Source organism: Gymnoscopelus braueri (assembly GCF_963280865.1).
Source record: "Gymnoscopelus braueri genome assembly, chromosome: 12".
Taxonomy (NCBI): domain Eukaryota; kingdom Metazoa; phylum Chordata; class Actinopteri; order Myctophiformes; family Myctophidae; genus Gymnoscopelus; species Gymnoscopelus braueri.
In genome coordinates, this window is record NC_137614.1 from 47,218,910 (window position 1) to 47,237,525 (window position 18,616).

General features: G+C 41.2%; 1 protein-coding gene across 1 annotated transcript in view; it reads left to right on the forward strand.

Annotated features, from left to right (window-relative positions):
• slc9a8 (solute carrier family 9 member 8) overlaps positions 1 to 18,616 on the forward strand; it is a 98,816-nt gene that overhangs the window by 38,751 nt on the left and 41,449 nt on the right. The window contains exons 5-7 of the mRNA XM_080444283.1: positions 8,646 to 8,729; positions 15,494 to 15,595; positions 16,447 to 16,481. Coding sequence (XP_080300409.1) covers positions 8,646 to 8,729; positions 15,494 to 15,595; positions 16,447 to 16,481 — 221 coding nt within the window. The remainder of the gene's footprint in view (positions 1 to 8,645; positions 8,730 to 15,493; positions 15,596 to 16,446; positions 16,482 to 18,616) is intronic.

Genomic DNA, 18,616 nt, shown 5'->3' on the forward strand with positions numbered 1-18,616 from the left:
TAAAAATGTTTTCTTGAAAAAGGAAAACTCCACCCCCCAAAAAAATATCTCAAAATATGTTGTTCCAGGGACCCCCCTGAAGCAAAGATTTGAGTTAAAAATGTTTGCTTTAAAAATATATATATTCAAGGATTTGCACACATTTTCACGATAAAAAAATAAATAAGCAGATCTACAAGCTCATAGCGCGGCACTCGGTGCCGCACTATGAGCTTGTGTATCTGCTATTTTTGAATAGCCAAAGAAATCTAAAATGACACAGATGCATTCACCGGTCTTAATGGGTTAAGGGTCCACTTGGTTGCAATTGTACACTGACTCTCAGATGAAGAAGTGAAACAAAGTGATGAAACAAAACAATTAGCAGGTGTAATAATTGAAACACTGAAACATTGGAAAACTGAAGCTGATGAAAAAAAAAGTGTCTCTTGATTGGTTAAAATTTGAATCCCAACCTGGAATATTTTTTTTCTCCCCTGTTTATTAACCCATTTGGGGCGAGAACCCCTTTTGCATTTGCGTACATACAGTAGCAACATATTTTTTTTTAAATTTTTGAATAAATATTTGAGTTTTTTCTCAAAAAACGTTTTTCAGAAAAAATGGGTTAAAGAGCTGGGGAGAGACCCCTGTTATTGAAGAAAGTGTGTTTGAAAAAAACAAGTTTCCATTTTTTTAACAGGGAAATATCACTTATACCAAGGCACCGCTCCTTTAACTAATGCATCTATGATTAACTTAACTTGCCTATCATTTAGAGAATTTCAAAAGAATTACGTTCTTATGTAGCCAAAGTACACACTGACTATATACCAATAAAGAAAACCTTGAACTTGCAGGTGGGAGGACGTAAGGACAGGTTTTGACACATTTGTATTTAAGACCCTAAATAACATAATTAATCCCCAAGCAAAGACCTTGTTTGTAGTGCACACTCTGATGTAGACGTCATCTCTCATCTTCTTCCCAAAACAAATAAACAGTTACGGTAAAACTGTTACCTTTTTTATAATCTACTTCCTTCCCTGAAACATAACGTAACCATTTGGAACCCAGCATCCCTATTCCGGGCGGGGGGGGGGGGGTGGGGTGGGGATCTACAAGCTCATAGCGCGGCACCGACTGCCACGCTATGAGCTTGTAGATCTGCTTTTTTATTTTTTTTATCGTGAATTTGTGCAAATCTTAAGCGAACATTTGTAACTCATGTCTTTGCTTCTGGGATTTCTACAAATGTCTTCTAAATCCTAACAGAAAAACTTTGAAAAAAACGTATGTTGCTGTAATCAGTGGTTCTCAAACTTTTTCATGTCACAGACCCCCAAAATTATATGTATTTGGCCGCAGACCCCCATCTCAAAATATGTTGTTCCAGGGACCCCCCAGAAGCAAAGATTTGAGTTACAAAAGTCCAATTTAAACAATATATATTCAAAGATGTGCACAAACTTTCACAATAAAAAAAAGAAAATAGCTACAGTAGAATACTGTATCTGCTATTTTTGAATAGCCAAAGTATAAAATAATGGTTATAGCTAAAATCTAAAATGACACGGATGTGTTCCCGGATTGAATGGGTTAAGTCTGAATGCTTAGTGTGCTAGAAAATAATGGCCTTTTGCTTCACCTTTGCCTCTCATTTTCTTCCCAAAACAAATAAACAGTTACAGTAAAACGGTTACCTTTTTTATAATCTACTTCCTTCCCCTGAAACTTAACTTAACCACATGAAACCCAGCATCCCTATTCCGGGGGGGGGGGGGGGAGGCGAAGGTGGGGACATTGACAAAAATAGCCGATCTACATGCTTACAAAGGGTTGTGTAGTTGCGGCCCATTGTGAGCTTGTAGATCGGCTATTTTTGCAGAATAATTTTGGGGGTCCGGTACCATTTAGGGGGTCCCCTGCTATTTTCGGCGAAGAGGTTTGGTGTAGCGGACCAAGTGCAGAGTCAACGGTCAAGTTTACAAAGCATTGAGGGGTTTAAGTGGTTAAATGTCTGAAAACACACATTTAACATGAGTCCAATATGTAGTGGGGGGTCCCTTCTTCATCTCTCTCTCAGCTAAGGGGTCCTTGGCCTGAAAAAAACGTTGAAGACCCCTGGTGTAGACAGGAAAAAAAAAAGCCATCCAAACCAAGGGCAGTTGTAACTGCAAGTCTGTTTCTCTTAAACCATTAAGACCTGAAGCCGATTCTACATGTCTCCTAAATCCCAACAGTATTCTGAAAAACGTATGTTTCTATATCAGTGGGCATTGGTGCTCAATATTTTTCTTGTCAAGGACCCCCAGAATGATATGTTTTTGGCCACGGACCACCATCTCAAAATATGATGTTCCAGGGACCCTCAGAAGCAAAGATTTGAGTTAAAAATGTGAAATAGTGAAAACATTTTCACTATTTTTCAAAAATAGCAGATCTGCAAGCTCATATCTGAGCTTGTATATCTGCTATTTTTGTATAGCCAAAGTGTAAAATAATGCTTTTTAACTCAAATTAAAAAATTACAGATGCGTTCCAGGTCTTAATGGGTTAAACCAGAAACCTGTTTTTAAGTGGTTAAGCCTTATAGTGCTTGTGAAAAGGAAGTGTGCACTTCCTCTGCTGCTGTTTCACTCTCTCTGTTTCTTTGAACGCTTAACGTTCAATGAAAAACCCATTGTTTAACGTAACCTTGACTTAATGGCACAGTAGTAGTTGGTTGCAGCATTGTGTTGTACGTGCGCACGTACGTCGATGGCTCGCATCTCAAACAACGTCATCACTAACCTCATTTGAGGCGTATCCGGATTTCTAAAACCAGAAGTATTCTTTTTTTTTTTTTTTTGGATAGTAGCAATACCACAATATAGCAATACTCGGTTACTAGTAAAAGGCCTATATTCAAAGTGTGACTTGAGATAAAGTACTACGTATTGGCATCAACAAGCTGTATACTTACTGCACCAAGTAAAAGTACAAAACGTTTTCAACATTTGTCAAACATTTTTTTTCTTTTTCTTTTTTGAGCATTTTGAGCTTGTAGATCGGATACATGCAGTAGTCAAAGTATAAAATAGAGCTTTTTTACATTAACCACTTGAACACTAGCATACCTATTCTGAGGGCAACTTTAGCCGAAAATAGCAGGCTCACAAGCTCACAACGGCGTTGTGAGCTTGTAGATCGGTTATTTTCAGCAAAGAGGTTTGCGATAGGGGGAAAAAAAGAGCAGCACAAGTTTTCCATGTATTGAAGGTTTAAGTGGTTAATTGCCTGAAAATACACAACAATACAGTACACATTGACAGTGCTGTCAAACATGTCTATGAAGCTATCTATGAAAAAGTTTAATATGCAACACAATGTTGTACAATATGTAGTGGGGGCTTACCTGGCTTAAATGGTTAATGTATGTTTTGCATTAATAATCTATAGCTGCTGAAGTAACTATAATTGCAATTATAGTAAAAAGTGTTCCAGAAATGGAAACACATTTGCCTCTGAGCTCGAGAGGAAGGTATCAAAGTAAAGTAAATATACCTCAAAATTGTGCTTAAAGGGATTGTTGGCAACATTAAGCCTAAATTTGAAAAATATCTATATATATATATTTTGCATTTGTGTGAACCTTTTACTTTCGGTTTTAAAATGCTCTCAAACTTCGTTTTTGAGGCTCATAATTTACTTTTCAGATAGCGTTTGGATAGAATTTAGTTGTTTAACTTCATATATGTGGTCAATTTGTCATGAAAGAGCCTATTTAAAAATAAAAATTCAGAGAACCGGCAGGGGCGGGCAGTTCCGCGAATTGTATCCGAATGAAGTAACCTATATTCGGCATGGCCCGTTTAGAAGCCCCCTTAACTCTATGGAAGTCCTCCCTGCGTCACCCCCTGGTGGTCGGGGAAACTAACTGCTGGAGTTTTTTTCTTTGTTTATCTCTGATCGCCTACAATCCCTTTAAAGTACAGTACTTGAGTAAATGGAGCTAGTTACTTTACGCCACTGCTAAAACCGCACAGGTCCATGGCTGTAGCCAGCCCTCGGCTTATACCGTAATTCCACTAAACCCGGGGAAACCCCTCCCTAGAGTGCATGACAACCCCTGCAGTCCCCCACCCCACCCCCACCCAATTCTGAGAGGCGAGGAGGCCCCCCCCCCCACCCCCCCCTGCCGGAAACGGCTCCCTACACGCACACACGCACACAATACAATGGGTGAGATTGTTAACTGGGTGGGTAGAATCAATAATATGTAACACGAGACCCCGCAAGATACATTTGGTGTCTGTCTCCCCTGTGGACCCACACTTAGAATCACAATCAGTTTCGTTTGTCACATCAGCGTTTCAACCCATTAAGACCTGGAACGCATCTGTGTCACTTTAGATTTCTTTGGCTATTCAAAAATAGCAGATATACACGAATCCACAGAGCGCTTCCCTGTAGGTATGGCTCCGCCCCCTTTAGGTAGCGCCGCCATTACTGCGGTGTCAATATCACCGCACTCAGCGTAGTAGCAGCTGACTGATATTGACACCGCAGTAATGGCGGCGCTACCTAAAGGGGGCGGAGCCATACCTACAGGGAAGCGCTCTGTGGATTCGTGTATACAAGCTCATAGCGCGGCACCGAGTGCCGCGCTATGAGCTTGTAGATCTGCTATTTTTGAAAAATCTTGAAAAGAAAATGTTTTAGATTTTTTTTCAAAAAACTGTTAGGATTTAGAAAACATTTTTAAGAATTGCCTCAGGTCTTAACTCATTCAGTGCCCGGCTTATTTATGGCAGTTTTGGCTCTGAGTGCCACAGCCAAAACTCATTGTAAAAAAAAAAGTGCTTAGGAGCCGAGATGCAGCCTTTTTCAGTAAGAAGTTAAACAAAGAGTGAATGGAGCAGAATATTTTCAAATCATGATATCTTGGGTTCTGAACATAAAAAAAAAAAAAAAGAAACAAAAAATCTAGATTTATTTTTTGACGTCTAAGTGGCACTCAGGGCTTATATTAATGGACGTCTTAGACGTCCAGTGGCACTGAATGAGTTAATGGGTTAAAAGGCCCATTCACAATGAGCACTATAACGATTACCGTACTACAACTGTATTGTTGCACCTTTTTGTACTTCGTCTTTGTCGGGTGGAAACCTCATTATGTCCAAAACCTTTCAGGATTCAAATTCAAAAACTGTAAAAGTAGTACTATTGCTACTTTTGATGCTTTTTGTGTGACGCTGTAGTGTGATCAAGTAGGGCATTAATTTACGAAAAAAATCACAAAAGGTCAGAATATGGAGATAAGAGGTTTCTGCCCGACAGCGACGATTTGTTGTCGAGTTGTGTCAGTCCTCGTCTCTTTTGTGCCCATATATGGAGCTGACTGATTTGTTTTTTTGCACCTGATGTCATGATGACATATTGAGGTTAGGCAGCACACTCCATATTTGGGTGTAGCTGCATTGGGAATTCCTTATATGGTTATGGCTGAGCCATGGTGACATGATCGTGATGTCAGAGGTCCGTCCGCTGGCCCGTCCTCCCGTAAGACAATTTTAATATAGGATGATAGGCTGATGGGATCATTTATGGAAATAATTTTTGGGCGGTGTAGCCGCCCCTATAAGTGGGGTTGGGACACCTCATTAGCTGTATTGTGATTGGCTCATTAGTACACCCCTAGCTGGACTGTGATTGGCTGACTCTATTGGCTGACTCTATTCAGCACTGTGATTGGCTAGCGAGACACATGATGACATTAATAACCTATAAATAGGATTATGCACTTCCAAAAATATTTTTTTTGGGGAAGTGAACTTCCATCACTATGATGACCACTGTGATGACCACACCGCCCACTTCACACTGGGTGTGATTTTTTTAAATGTTGGGACAAAAAAGAAGGAAGAATTGAAAATCTTTTGAAATTATACATATTTGTAAATATAGGAAACGCATTATGTTTTACTTGCAACCTGTAAAAACAGGTGTGCGGCCCAAGAACGGGTCCATGGTAGTTTGGGAACCCCCTGCCACACACAGTACAATGGGTGATATTGTTGACTGGCTGCTAGAGTAAATAATGTAAGATGAGACACGTGCACACACACACACACACACACACACACACACACACACACACACACACACACACACACACACAGGGGCCTGCCACGGCCCATCTGCCTCTATGACAAAGAGCTGCTCTGACATCAGTGCAGCACCCACGGCCCACAAACGCACAACTTCCCCCATGCAGGCAGGCAGGCATGCATGCGCTGTTTTGACACACACACAACTATACTGAGGCACATGGTCAGTGACACACACACATGCGCACACACTCACTCACAAGCACAGATTAATGTGTCCGCACACACTCACAATGCACATAAATAGTATTGCCGTTTTAATTCAGTCGTTGTTATTTATAGGCAAAGACACATTAAGCAAATGTACTATACTGACTAAACAAACACACACAGAGTGAAAATAGCCGATCTACAAGCTCACCCTGTGTATTGTGAGTTTGCAGATTGGCTAGTTTTTCTCTTTTAAGTACATAAGCTGTTACACATGGTTAATGTCAATTAACCCATTAAGACCGGGAACGCATCTGTGTCATTTCAAGATTTAAAAAATAGCAGATATATATGCTCATAGCGCGGCATCGTAAAAAAATTCTTAAAGCGAACATTTTAATTCAAATCTTTGCTTCTGGGGGGGTCCCTGGAACAAAACATTTTGACATGGGGGTCCGCGGCCAAATACATATAATTGTGGAGGTCCTTGACATGAACAAGTTTGAGAACCGCTGGTAATAATAATATAGTAACATAGGTTTTTCAGAAAACTGTTAGGATTTGAAGTAATTTTGTAGAATCGGAACCTCAGGCCTTAATGGGTTAAAATACACACACACACACACACACACACACACACACACACACACACACACACACACACACACACACACACACACACACACACACACACACACACACAGAGCAAAAACACACACACACACACACACACACAGAGCAAAAATAGCTGTGTGTGTACTGTGTAGCCACTTCTACTTTGTCGTACAATGGAGTATAAGTGATAATAAGTGGTCAGTGACAATTAGAACGGATGCAAACTCTCTCTCACACACACACACACACACACACACACACACACACACACACACACACACACACACACACACACACACACACTCTAACACATGGTGCATCATCCTGCAGTCACACTGGGAGAGTCAGAGAGCGGTGTAATGCGGCGCAGGGTTCACATGACGGTCCTGATGGGGCCCTGATGATCTGGGATCCCGGCCAGTTCGTTCATCCCAGAATGCAACAATGATTGCATTCTGTTTGCACACGTGATTAGAGCAGGGAAAGGTCACTGAGGCTGGTCCACTCACAGAGATATGGAAGTAGTGTACATACTGTAAGATGGATACATAATGCATACGTCCTCTTGGACACATGTATGTGTGAGTATGCGAGGGAAAACCTTTGCGGGAAATAGCAGATCTACAAGCTTACAATGCGTTTTTATATAAAAGAAAATGTACAGTATATGTGAAAACGTATACATTTTTCAACATGGAAATGATTGAGATTATCTCAAATAATAATAGGTGATTATGTAATATTGTGACAGTGAGCTTGTAGATCAGCTATTTCTGAATTTTGAAAATGTATGACAATGTTTCAACATGGAAAATGATTATGACGATTAAATTATTATTTTGATTATTTATTTTAATTGCGATTAGGCGGTTGTGTAACATTGTAACAGGCCCACATACTGTAGATACATAATGCATGCGTCCTCTCGGAGCATGTGGTGAGTATGCATGTTTGAATGCATGCATGGCTGGGCTCGGTACGTATGCATGCATGCCCCCTCGACAAGTGTAGGCATACATACATACATACTGTACATGCATGCATACAGGTACATACATACATACAAACGCTATAATTGTAGATTCAAAATGTCACTTTTGAGATGGAAAGGGGGGATACAAGGTGTATGTCCAAAAGCAACCGTATATCGCAGCTGGATTTTTTGGGGTTTGGACGATGTTAAAAAAATTAATAAATAGGGAAATCAATTTTCATTTTAACTAGGGTAATTATTAATTACGGTACAGATCTCGCTCATTAGAGCTCTGCACAGGGCCAAAAGTCCAGCCCGGTCCTGCTAAAGCCCGACAAGGTTCTGCAATACAATATTCCAGAGTCCAACACCAAATTAATGTAATCTCTCTCCGACATGCACTTTCTCCGATGCGCGCAGCAGCCACAGCGTGTAACTCTATATGGTGTGCTCACTCGCGCAGACACATGCAAACAGACCACGTCCCATGACCTGCTGTCCCTTTACCATTACAGAGACACAGCCTGAGCTGCATGCATAGCATGGAATAGAATGTGACGTTATCCAGCAGCAAATAATAGCAAATGATAAATAACAAGTTGTTGGCAACAGCAATGCATAAGTAGGCATAAGTACTATGTAGGCATGGGATACTTTATAATGAGCCTTATACTGTATGTTTGCCCACTGTTTGGGAAACAGTGCTCTATTCAGTCCTGAACAGTGTGAATTTAACAGTGAGTTTGTATGTTTGTGTGTGTGTGTTTCTCCTGCAGGAAGAAGAGATGTTTCGACCCAACATGTTCTTCCTGTTGCTGCTGCCGCCCATCATATTTGAGTCTGGATACTCTTTACACAAGGTGTGTGTGTGTGTGCATTGTAATATTATCTTTATTTGCATAGGGGCATAGCAGTGGCGGTCATTTTGTGGGTTCCACAGATAGAAACCCCATTAATTTTTCCCATAGAGGTTTCTGAAAATATTTATATTAATCATGACCATAAAACATTTGATTTGTGTTAAAAATATTTGAATATTTAATTATATTATATACTATATTTAATAAATAATTTTTTTTACGGTTTTCAAATATTTTTTGACACGGAATCAAATGTTTTATGGTCATGATTCACCAGGAGCCTGGATGGCTTGGTTCCAGGCTTAACATAATTAATAGAAAATATTTTTGGAAATCTGTATGGGAAGAATGAATGGGGTTCCTATCTGTGGAACCACAAAATGGCCGCCACTGCTATGCCCTAAAGCATTTCGCACTGTTTTGGAACAGAGTTAGAAAGTGCTTCTTACGTAAAGAAATGATTGAAAGACAGGAGGATGGAAACAAAAAAGAAAATGTGGGGAAAAAAACATTAAGAAATATATAAAAGTACTTAAAAAAGAATCAAAATACCATTAAGAAATATATAAAAGTACATTAAAAATAATTTAAAAAAAGGGGCGCCCGCTGGCCTAGCGGTCCAGGCGCATACCACATACGCTGGTAATCCAGCTTGATAGCGTGTCGCGAGTTTGACTCTCGATCCCGACGACCTTTACTGTGTGTCACCCCCTCCATCTCTCTCCCCATTTCCTATCAGCCTACTGTCCTGTCAAATAAAGGCATAAAAGCCCCAAAATATATCTTTTAAAAAAATGAATAATAATAATACAAAAAAAACATTAAGAAATGCACAAATGGAGTGCACCCGTGCACAGGTACAAATTTAATTGAGCTAATAATGGAGTTAATCAATGGAGAAAAAAGTAATAAGTACACCCAGTGTGAAGTAAGCAGTGCCTTTGATGACTAACGGTATTTGAGTGTTTTTTGGTATTCAGGCGGTGCTAATATCAAAAACAAAAAAAACATCCCATAATATGAATGTAAACCAGAAACGAATGCTATTAGGTGGAAGGGTGAGCGAGGGCGGGTCTTCATTCAGTAGAACCCAATCAAACTGAAAACATAATCTGCTTTATCATCAATTAAACAATTTATAGGACCATCATTAATTAAAAAAACGCATATCATGCTGTGGGAAGAAGACTTGAAACTAGCGATTGAAAACAAAGTAGCTATAACAATGATTACTAAGGTAATAAAACCGTAAAGTGTAAAGTTGCGTCAAGTCACCATTGATTCGATGTAATTAATTACTATCCTCTTATATGAACTATATGTACTGTAATACACTACCATGTGCGGAAAGAAATAAATAAAAAAAATTGCCAATGGAATATACATTATTTTGCAGCCGGAGTATAGGGAAATAAGCAACACCTTCTAGGCCATTAATGAGAACTTACGTCTTTTCATTACTTCCATATTGGCTTCATATCCATGAGCGAATGCTTGCCGCCTGGACACATCCCGTAATATCAACGTAAAAACTCATTCCGTAATATCAAAGTAAAAACTCATCCCGTGAAAACTCATCCCATAATATCAATGTAAAAACTCATCCCGTAATATCAATGTAAAAAAAATCATCCCATTATATCAATCTAAAGACATCCCAGTCGGTTAAGACATTTCCACCCGGTTAAGGTAGCTCTCCACCGCACTGATGTCGGCGGCGGTAAGTGTTGGAAAGCATCTGTTGCCGAAAGTCTGCGGTTGAATGGGTGGTGTCACGTCGCGGTGTCACGTCACGTCGCAAGTTGTAGGAAAGCGACATCAAGCCATAGGCTATATTCAGCACCATAGTAGATTCTGTCGGTGTCGGCTCTCGGGTGGATTCATCAACTTTTTTTCACGCCTTCCAACCGACTGATCTCCCGACTTCATTCGACTGCCTGCCAGTCTGTAGTAACCTGTAGTGGTCTGTTTGGTGGAGAGCTAGCTACCTTTACACCTCCGTGTTCTGCCTGCACATGCGACAGTTGGTCGTATTCGTGTTGGCCAGCCAGGGCTCCACACACTCACTGTGGTAGGCATGAGAACATGGCAGGACCCCCAGAGTGTCTCCTTCCTTGTACACCCTCCGTGCTCCGCAGATGGAGCACGCATCGTACGGGTCCCCCCCTGTCTTGTACAGTTTCTTCAGCAGCAGGTCCTTGCTTCTCGGGGGTAGGAGTGGATGGATCACTGGCATCCCCAGATAAGCTGAGACAGACACGAAGATGAAGGGGTAGATTCCCAGCATGATGAGAGCTACTAGCCCTAATACCCACCATGACATTAACACGCACCCGCGTAGATGGGGTTGAGTAAACATTAACCCTGCTATCGTCAGGCCAAATCCTAACAATAGGGTAAAGAATGTACTAGTGTAATATTTTCTGGTTAGGCAACACATGAACATTAACGCTAACACGTCCAGGATTATTCCGTGCTTCAATACTTTCAAATGGATTGGGATTAGGGTTAATCCTGCTAACCATGTTATGGTTAGGGTGAGAGTTAATCCTCCTACCGCCATAAGGGTTTGTATTAATAACCTGTCTAACCCTAAACCTAACCCCAACCATACTAGCCCCACGATGATCACGATGCTGCCTAACCCCAGGTAGCCGAAGCCAATATCGGCGGGCTTGGCTTTGAAGAACCGGGAGCCGTGCGGTGTTAAGACAACGCGGCCGCCCTTGTCATACGTATAGTTGAGTTTCAGAAAGCTGCCGGTCTCCTCGGTCACAACCACAGACGGGATGTGTATCTGTATCCATTCCGTATCGCCGTCTCCCATATGGAGGTACGTATCGTTCGTATCTTGAACGACAACGGCGGCCTTGTACCCGGACCTCTGAGCGTCGAGGACCCGAGTGACGAAGTCGCAGCCAGTGCGGCGGCGTGACAGCCGATAATCGTGCTTGATGAGGGCAATGAAACAACCGCTGGAGGAGGGGGGCGGGGCAATGGGCTCACATGCGTTCTCTGTCCACGCGTCAATGAGGGATCCCTTCAGGCCGCGTCCGGGCGGAGAGGGGAGCTCGTACCAGCCGAATCTCGGGTGACGATCGTCAAAGGTCCTATTTCTGTCGTCGGATGAGTAAGCGGTGATGCGGGCCTCCGCGGGTGACGACAACAGGCTGAGGAGGGCGAGGAGCAGGACAGTCACAACAATATTCCGCGTGGTCGACAGCATGGCTACGAATTTCACTGTTAGCCTTAGCGTAGTTTAATATAATGAACTTTAAACTCTGTTATCGCAACTTGGTTTAATGTCAGAATGAATCCTGTTAGCAAACCGCTCACACATTTATATTTCCAAACTCTCCCATGTTGGTGTCTCACAGCTGCAAGCTCATTGGACATCATATGTGGATGACGACATGGTTGCCATGGGGTTTGAGGGTAGAAATCTAAAAAAAGTTGGAAACGCTCCCTCCGTCTAACGTCTCTGTGTAAATTGGCAATACTGGGCAACATGGGGTCAAACATGTGACGACAACGTGCCCACTATTACCTAACGTGGACAGGTGTTGAAAATATGCACTCGTGCTATATACACTGTAATCAGTGCATCTGGTTTCGTCCAATGTAATTGTGATGTCCATATCAAATAAATAAACATAACATAACAGGTAGGGTTGTCACGATACACTAATTTCACGATACGATACAATACACGATATTGGGCTCACGATATTGATTCGATATAACAAGCATCAATGAGCGTCAGCTGGACACAGAAGCACACCGCACCTCTGCAGTGCTCTAAACTGAAAGTGACTGGAAGACATGATTAATGATTTCTGTGATTATGGTAAGCTCACATTTTATATCACACATCTTACAGTAAGAACTCCTATAACCTTCACCATCAATCCCCAAAAATATATACTGTATTAAAACAAATTTGCTATACAGTATGACGTCACGACGACACATATCATCACGTTTTAACACACCCCTACCAACAGGATCTTCAATCCTGAGGACTATTAAATATATAGGAATACTATATAAGTATCCTTAACAATTCCACTTCGTCCGTCCAGGCACAATGATCTGTTTTGGAGGGTGTTTTTGCCATCCTAGCTATTGTTTGTTTACACCGCGCTGTGTTTATAAGGAAGTAGAAGGGGGTGCCTGTACGCAGGGGGGGGGGGGGGTGGCCTATCTGTGTCTGCCATGAGAAATATGACCTGTTCAATCACTTTTCCGTCTCCGTCTGCACGTGATTTTCTAACACAATTATGCTGCGTTCACACTGGCAGATACAAAGCTACAGGCTACCATTCTTTTTTTCAATGGAAGCCATAGGACATTAAGATACAAAGCCACACCTGACGTTTGTAGCTGCAACAAAATCTAAATCCAAGTTGAGCTAGCTACAAAGCTACAAAAGCTACAAAAGTGTTATTTGACCATTTCCACTCACCTTCGCTCAACACACAAGTCCTGCATGTTAATGGGGGAAACTAATTATTTCTTCCTGACCCTAGGCTTTATTTTCTTTATATTTTTCTTGCTTGTCTGACGCAAACTTGATGTCAACGAGCTTGTTGTGCAACAATTGAACAGTGACTCTGTGACGGATATGCTGCTTTGCTTTGTGTCTTTGTATCTTTTGTAGCTGCCAGTGTGAACGCAGCATTACACTTGAGCCGTTTTCTGCAGGGAGTGTTGCCGTGTAAACATAGCCTTTAGTTTATAACCAGTGTTGCCAGATGCGGCAAGTGAATCAAGCAGCCAGGTCTATGAAAACAAGTCCAAAAAAAGCGACCAATTGGCCGATCACACACACAGGGGGTCCCCAGCAAAATGACAGCAGCAAAATCAGTTTTATCTCTTCAAACCTATATACATCGGCTATTTGATAATAGCCTATCTACAAGCTCTCTTGTAGACACACTATTAACACATTAACTGCCAAGACCGTAGTCCTACGGGCCGTTATATCCAACTGTTAAGCAACGAGACCGTAGCCCTACGGGCTGCGGTCTTTTCGCGCATGCGCGGTCCGGGTGCACTTTCGGAATTTTTTTGATCCACTTCCGTTTCCGGTTTGATGACAGGAAATAGAATTATTTGGGATCCGGTTTTCACGATCACGCCCGCTCCCATTCTGCAGACGAAACTGAAACTCAATTCTCTTCCTGTAGTTTTTTCTCCTCGCATTTCACTGTTTAACGTAATCCGCTCTAACTCAAACATGGATGCCCCGTTTGACACGTGGTTTTCACTGGGAGATACAGGGAGATCGCGCGGATGTAAACAGACCGTGTAGCGCTCAATCTTAAGGATTTTAACAAGATCTATGGCGACATGAAAAAAACAAAAAAACAACAAAAACACCTTGGCACTGGTGAGTACATTATGAGATTAGCCCTTGGCAGTGGATGTGTTAAAAAAAAGAAGAATTGCGAAAAATGTTTTTTAACATTTTAACATTCGGTCAACTGGCACAATTTATTTTCAGATAAGGGTCCGCGTAAAAATGTATATTAATTTGGGGGTCCTGGATATATATATATATATATATATATATTATTATTATTTCTTTTTTTGAGAACCTCTACTTTAAACAACTTCAGTAAGGGAAACCCGAATAAGCAACTACACCCAAAAAAAACGCAACCCTCAACTACCAATGTCTAAAGCGGCTTTACAGGAAAAACAAGCCCAAATGTGCTTATAATAAGCAGACTTGGCAACACTTGTTCATAACACAGTGTCTTGTGAAGCCATTTAATGTGACAAGCTTTGTACTGAGGCAGCAGTTTTCTTGTTTTTAATGGAAGCCATGTCTGGCCCTGTGAGCTTTTATTCTCACACAATGGAACTGGTACTATTTTAAGAGTGCCATGTCCCCTTCTTTTCATTTAATATGCTGGCTAACATGTTACGTAAAACCATGTAAAACACAAGTCTACATGGCATTATTCATGTTGTGTACCGTCGCTGTATAGGGTGAAAAAAAGGTTAGCTTTCAGGACATGGCAAGAAGAACTCTCTTGCATGACGAAATAGGGCATTCATTTACCAATGTAACAGCCTAGTTAGACCCTTTTTTCCCCCAGCGGAACACTCGACCCCACCGGTTCTTGTATTCTTGTATTGGTTTTACTGAGGTTAAGGTTAGTAATACGTTTCAGTCAGGTACAGTAGATTTAACCATTTATTGCAACAAATGGAGTACAGTTAAGCTTGGCGTTAAAGGCTCCGCTCTTGGAGATGATCCCTGAATTTTGTCCAATCAGCATTGCTAAGCAAAATCAGGGAATGTTGAGCAGAACCCCCATAGGGATACAATATCAACAATAAGCAATACATTGACATATTAATTTGAATTAGCAGATCTAATCACAAGTATTTGAGCCTATGCCAGACTCTAATCAAAAGGTGGAGGCTGGGGTGGAGGAGACAGCTAAGCAGCAGTGAAGCAGGCAGCAAGACAAGCAGAGACCTACCTAGTGAATGCAAAGCCGTATTTGATTACAGCTGAGGCGTGTAAGACTTCCGTGTCCTGCATGAACTAACGCCATGCTTCACTTAGGGTTAGGCATAGTTTTACTGACGTTTAGTTTAGGAATAAGGTTGGTTTTAGACTTGTTCCGAGGTCACCGGACTAGGTCGTTGTTCTTGTAGTCAATGAAACATAAACAAGTTTAAATATGGATAATATGCAAGGTTTCTGCCTGACAGCAGTGATGTTCGTGTTGTGCATGTGTCTTTAGGGTAACTTCTTCCAGAACATTGGATCCATCACCCTGTTCGCTGTGTTTGGAACGGCCATCTCTGCCTTCATTGTAGGAGGGGGCATCTACTTTCTGGGACAGGTGAGTTTTAGTTTTTTGGCACTCAAAACAAAAGGTGTTTATTTAGCATTGGCAGAAATTGTTCATAGTTGGTTCCTTTTTTGACATTTATTTGTATCTAAAAAATATTTATACCTTTTAGAAATTCAGCTTCATCCAGCTGATGGCTGCTCAGATGGTTAAGTATCTTGCTCAGGGGCACTTTGACACATAGACCAGTGATCGAACCAGTGATCGGCCTCTCTACCCACTAAGGCACTGTTTCCCAAACAGTGGATCGGGACCCATGTTTGGGTCGCGGACCCATTTTTATGGGTCACGAGTAAACATCCCTTTTTACGTTTTTTTATTATTATTTTAAAATAATTTTCCCAAAAATCATAAGAAATTCCATAAATATATATATTTTTTTAAGAGGTAGTTAAAATAGCAGATCCACAAGCTCACAATGTGCGCATCGTGACACGTTGTGAGCATATAGATCTGCTATTTTCACTAGTTTGGATCCCTTGTAGATATTTTCCACTCTTTTTGATGCTGCAGGGAAAGAACTGCAAACGTTGCTTTGGCTAGCAGTAACCGTCCAGACTGTCCGATTAGACACAGCTAAATTCCTTATTTGTTGCAGAGTAAGAAAATCTAACCTGGGCAATGCAGACACTGAAAGAGATAGATCTGATTTGTGAGAGTCATCCAAACCAGGGTTCACAATAATCGCCTCGACAGTTATTCCTTTAATCACCATCTCCACAACAAATTGTATAGCTATAGTTTTACAGAACAACAGAGCATTTCTGATGCAGACATGTGACTAGATGCCACTAGGCTAATTGGTCTATGTGTGTGTGTTTGTGTGTGTCATTCTCTCCCAGGCTGATGTGATCTACAAGATGACCATGACAGACAGGTGAGTGTGCTGCTCCACTTTGTTAGAGACTAGAATTGAAGAGAGAGTGGGAAAAAACGCATTATTCCTGGTTCGATCACTGGCTCCTCCTGGCTTTGTGTTGAAGATTGTGCCTTGCGTGATTTCCTCCACTATCCTATCCTATGTAGAGCACCGAAGTCTGACGTAATTTACACATCCTACCTGGGTCGCGTTCCCCCCCCCCCCCCCGTTATGAATTCCCATAGACGTGTTTAATATCCCGTCAAATAAGAACTGACTCAGTCATAGAGTACCGAAGTCCTGACGTCACTTGTTCATCCCTTGGGTCACGGGATGTCATTTCTCTATGGAGAATAACATTGGGTCATCTTCGAATCGTCTCATATAAGAATTGTGGTCCAAAAATAAACAAATTGTCCCGGCGATATTGTCAGGGAGGTGGCTCTGTATCATTTACGATAGTCAGTTACTCATAGGTGGCGAAGATTTAATTCATTTGGCGGCGGTAACGTTAGCGTTTGATGTGATGGGGTCGCCAAAAAAAATCCCTCATAATATGGGGTTGTGGTACAAAAAAGTTTGAGAACCCTTGCTCTAGTTACATAACCTCACGTCACAGTCCACCGTGGAGGAAAGCTTGGTATTCGTTCTAAACTGAGCAGTGTGATCCGGTTTAGGAGAAAAGGAAAAAAACGTATCGTGTTCCGGTGGTTGGTTCCGGTTGGCGTCGCATTGTTTTTGTTCCCCACATAATGCGAATCAATTAGTTAAGTCTCGCTAGTCGTGCTACAAGTTAGAATAAAAGATGAACATACCAAACGATTATTATGCCAACAGAAACTAAACGATTATACCAGTTTAAACCAATTTCAACACATTCACTGCCATGGGTTTTCTAAAACAGGCTGTAGCTTCTGCCAGCATTTTTAAGCATTCTGACTAATCTTTCAAGAATCACAGAATATTTATCTCCAGTATGATCGATCCCCTGATGGTTGCTAATCACTGAGGGCTTCACTGTGCTTCCGTGAAAAAAACAATATGTCATCGCGACCTCCCGTTCACTTGTTATATACGCCGTTGAAAATAGAATGTTTCGCCAAAAATACATGGCAAAACACAGTAGCCGAGATACAGAATATTTCCCAAATACTTTAACCAGGAAGTGAATGGAGCAGTAAATCTTTGGATCTCCTGATTCTGTGTGAAATTCTTCAAAAAATATATTTATTTTTATCTATTTTTAACTCATTGTTCAGAACCCAAGATATCATTATCTGAAGATTTGCTGCTAATATTTTTTTTGGCCCAGACATGTTATTTTCAAAGGCAGACAATTAATTTCAACAAGGTCGCAATGACCTCGTTGACATTTGTGAAACAACACAGTGCAACCCTCAGTGATTAGCACCCATCAGGGGATCGATCATACTGGAGATAAATATTCTGTGACTACTTGAAAAAGGTAAGAAAATTGAAAAATTGCTGGCACAGTATGTATATATTTTTTTATTTCATTGGCACTGAATGAGTTAAATGACGGAGATCTCCGTCAATGGCGGTAAACAGGTGGATTTTAAATGACGGAGGTCTCCGTCAATGGCGTGGAATGTGTTAAACTAGGGGAATCATTTTGGAGGTGCACAGCACCGGAGGTTCCGGTCGTGGGTTCCGGCCGCCTGATGACGTAAAGTTATTGCCGTCCAGACCGGATCAGAAACCCGAAAATGGTATTGATCCCAGGCTACTAGTTACATAAATGTTCTAACTTTGCGTTGGGCAGTGTTAATTTTGTTGACTAAGACTAAAAGACTAAGATTATGATATTTAGTCTAAAGGTCCTTACACACCGGGGCGAATTCTTCATGCGAATAAATACGTTTTTTTTAAACCTTATAAAGTCAATGCAAGCGTCCACATCAGTAGCGAAGCCAAAAAGCGTCTTTTAATTATTCGGAACGAGTCCGAATTTTGCGTATATTCGCATATTCTCCGGTGTGTAAGGACCTTTAGACTAAACAATTTCAGATGACTAAAATAGGACTAAAACTAAATGGTGTGTTTTTCAAAAATCTGAATTTGCTGTCAAAATTAACACTGGCGTTGTGAGCTTGTACATCCACTATTGTATCTATTTTTCTAATACGGTTTAA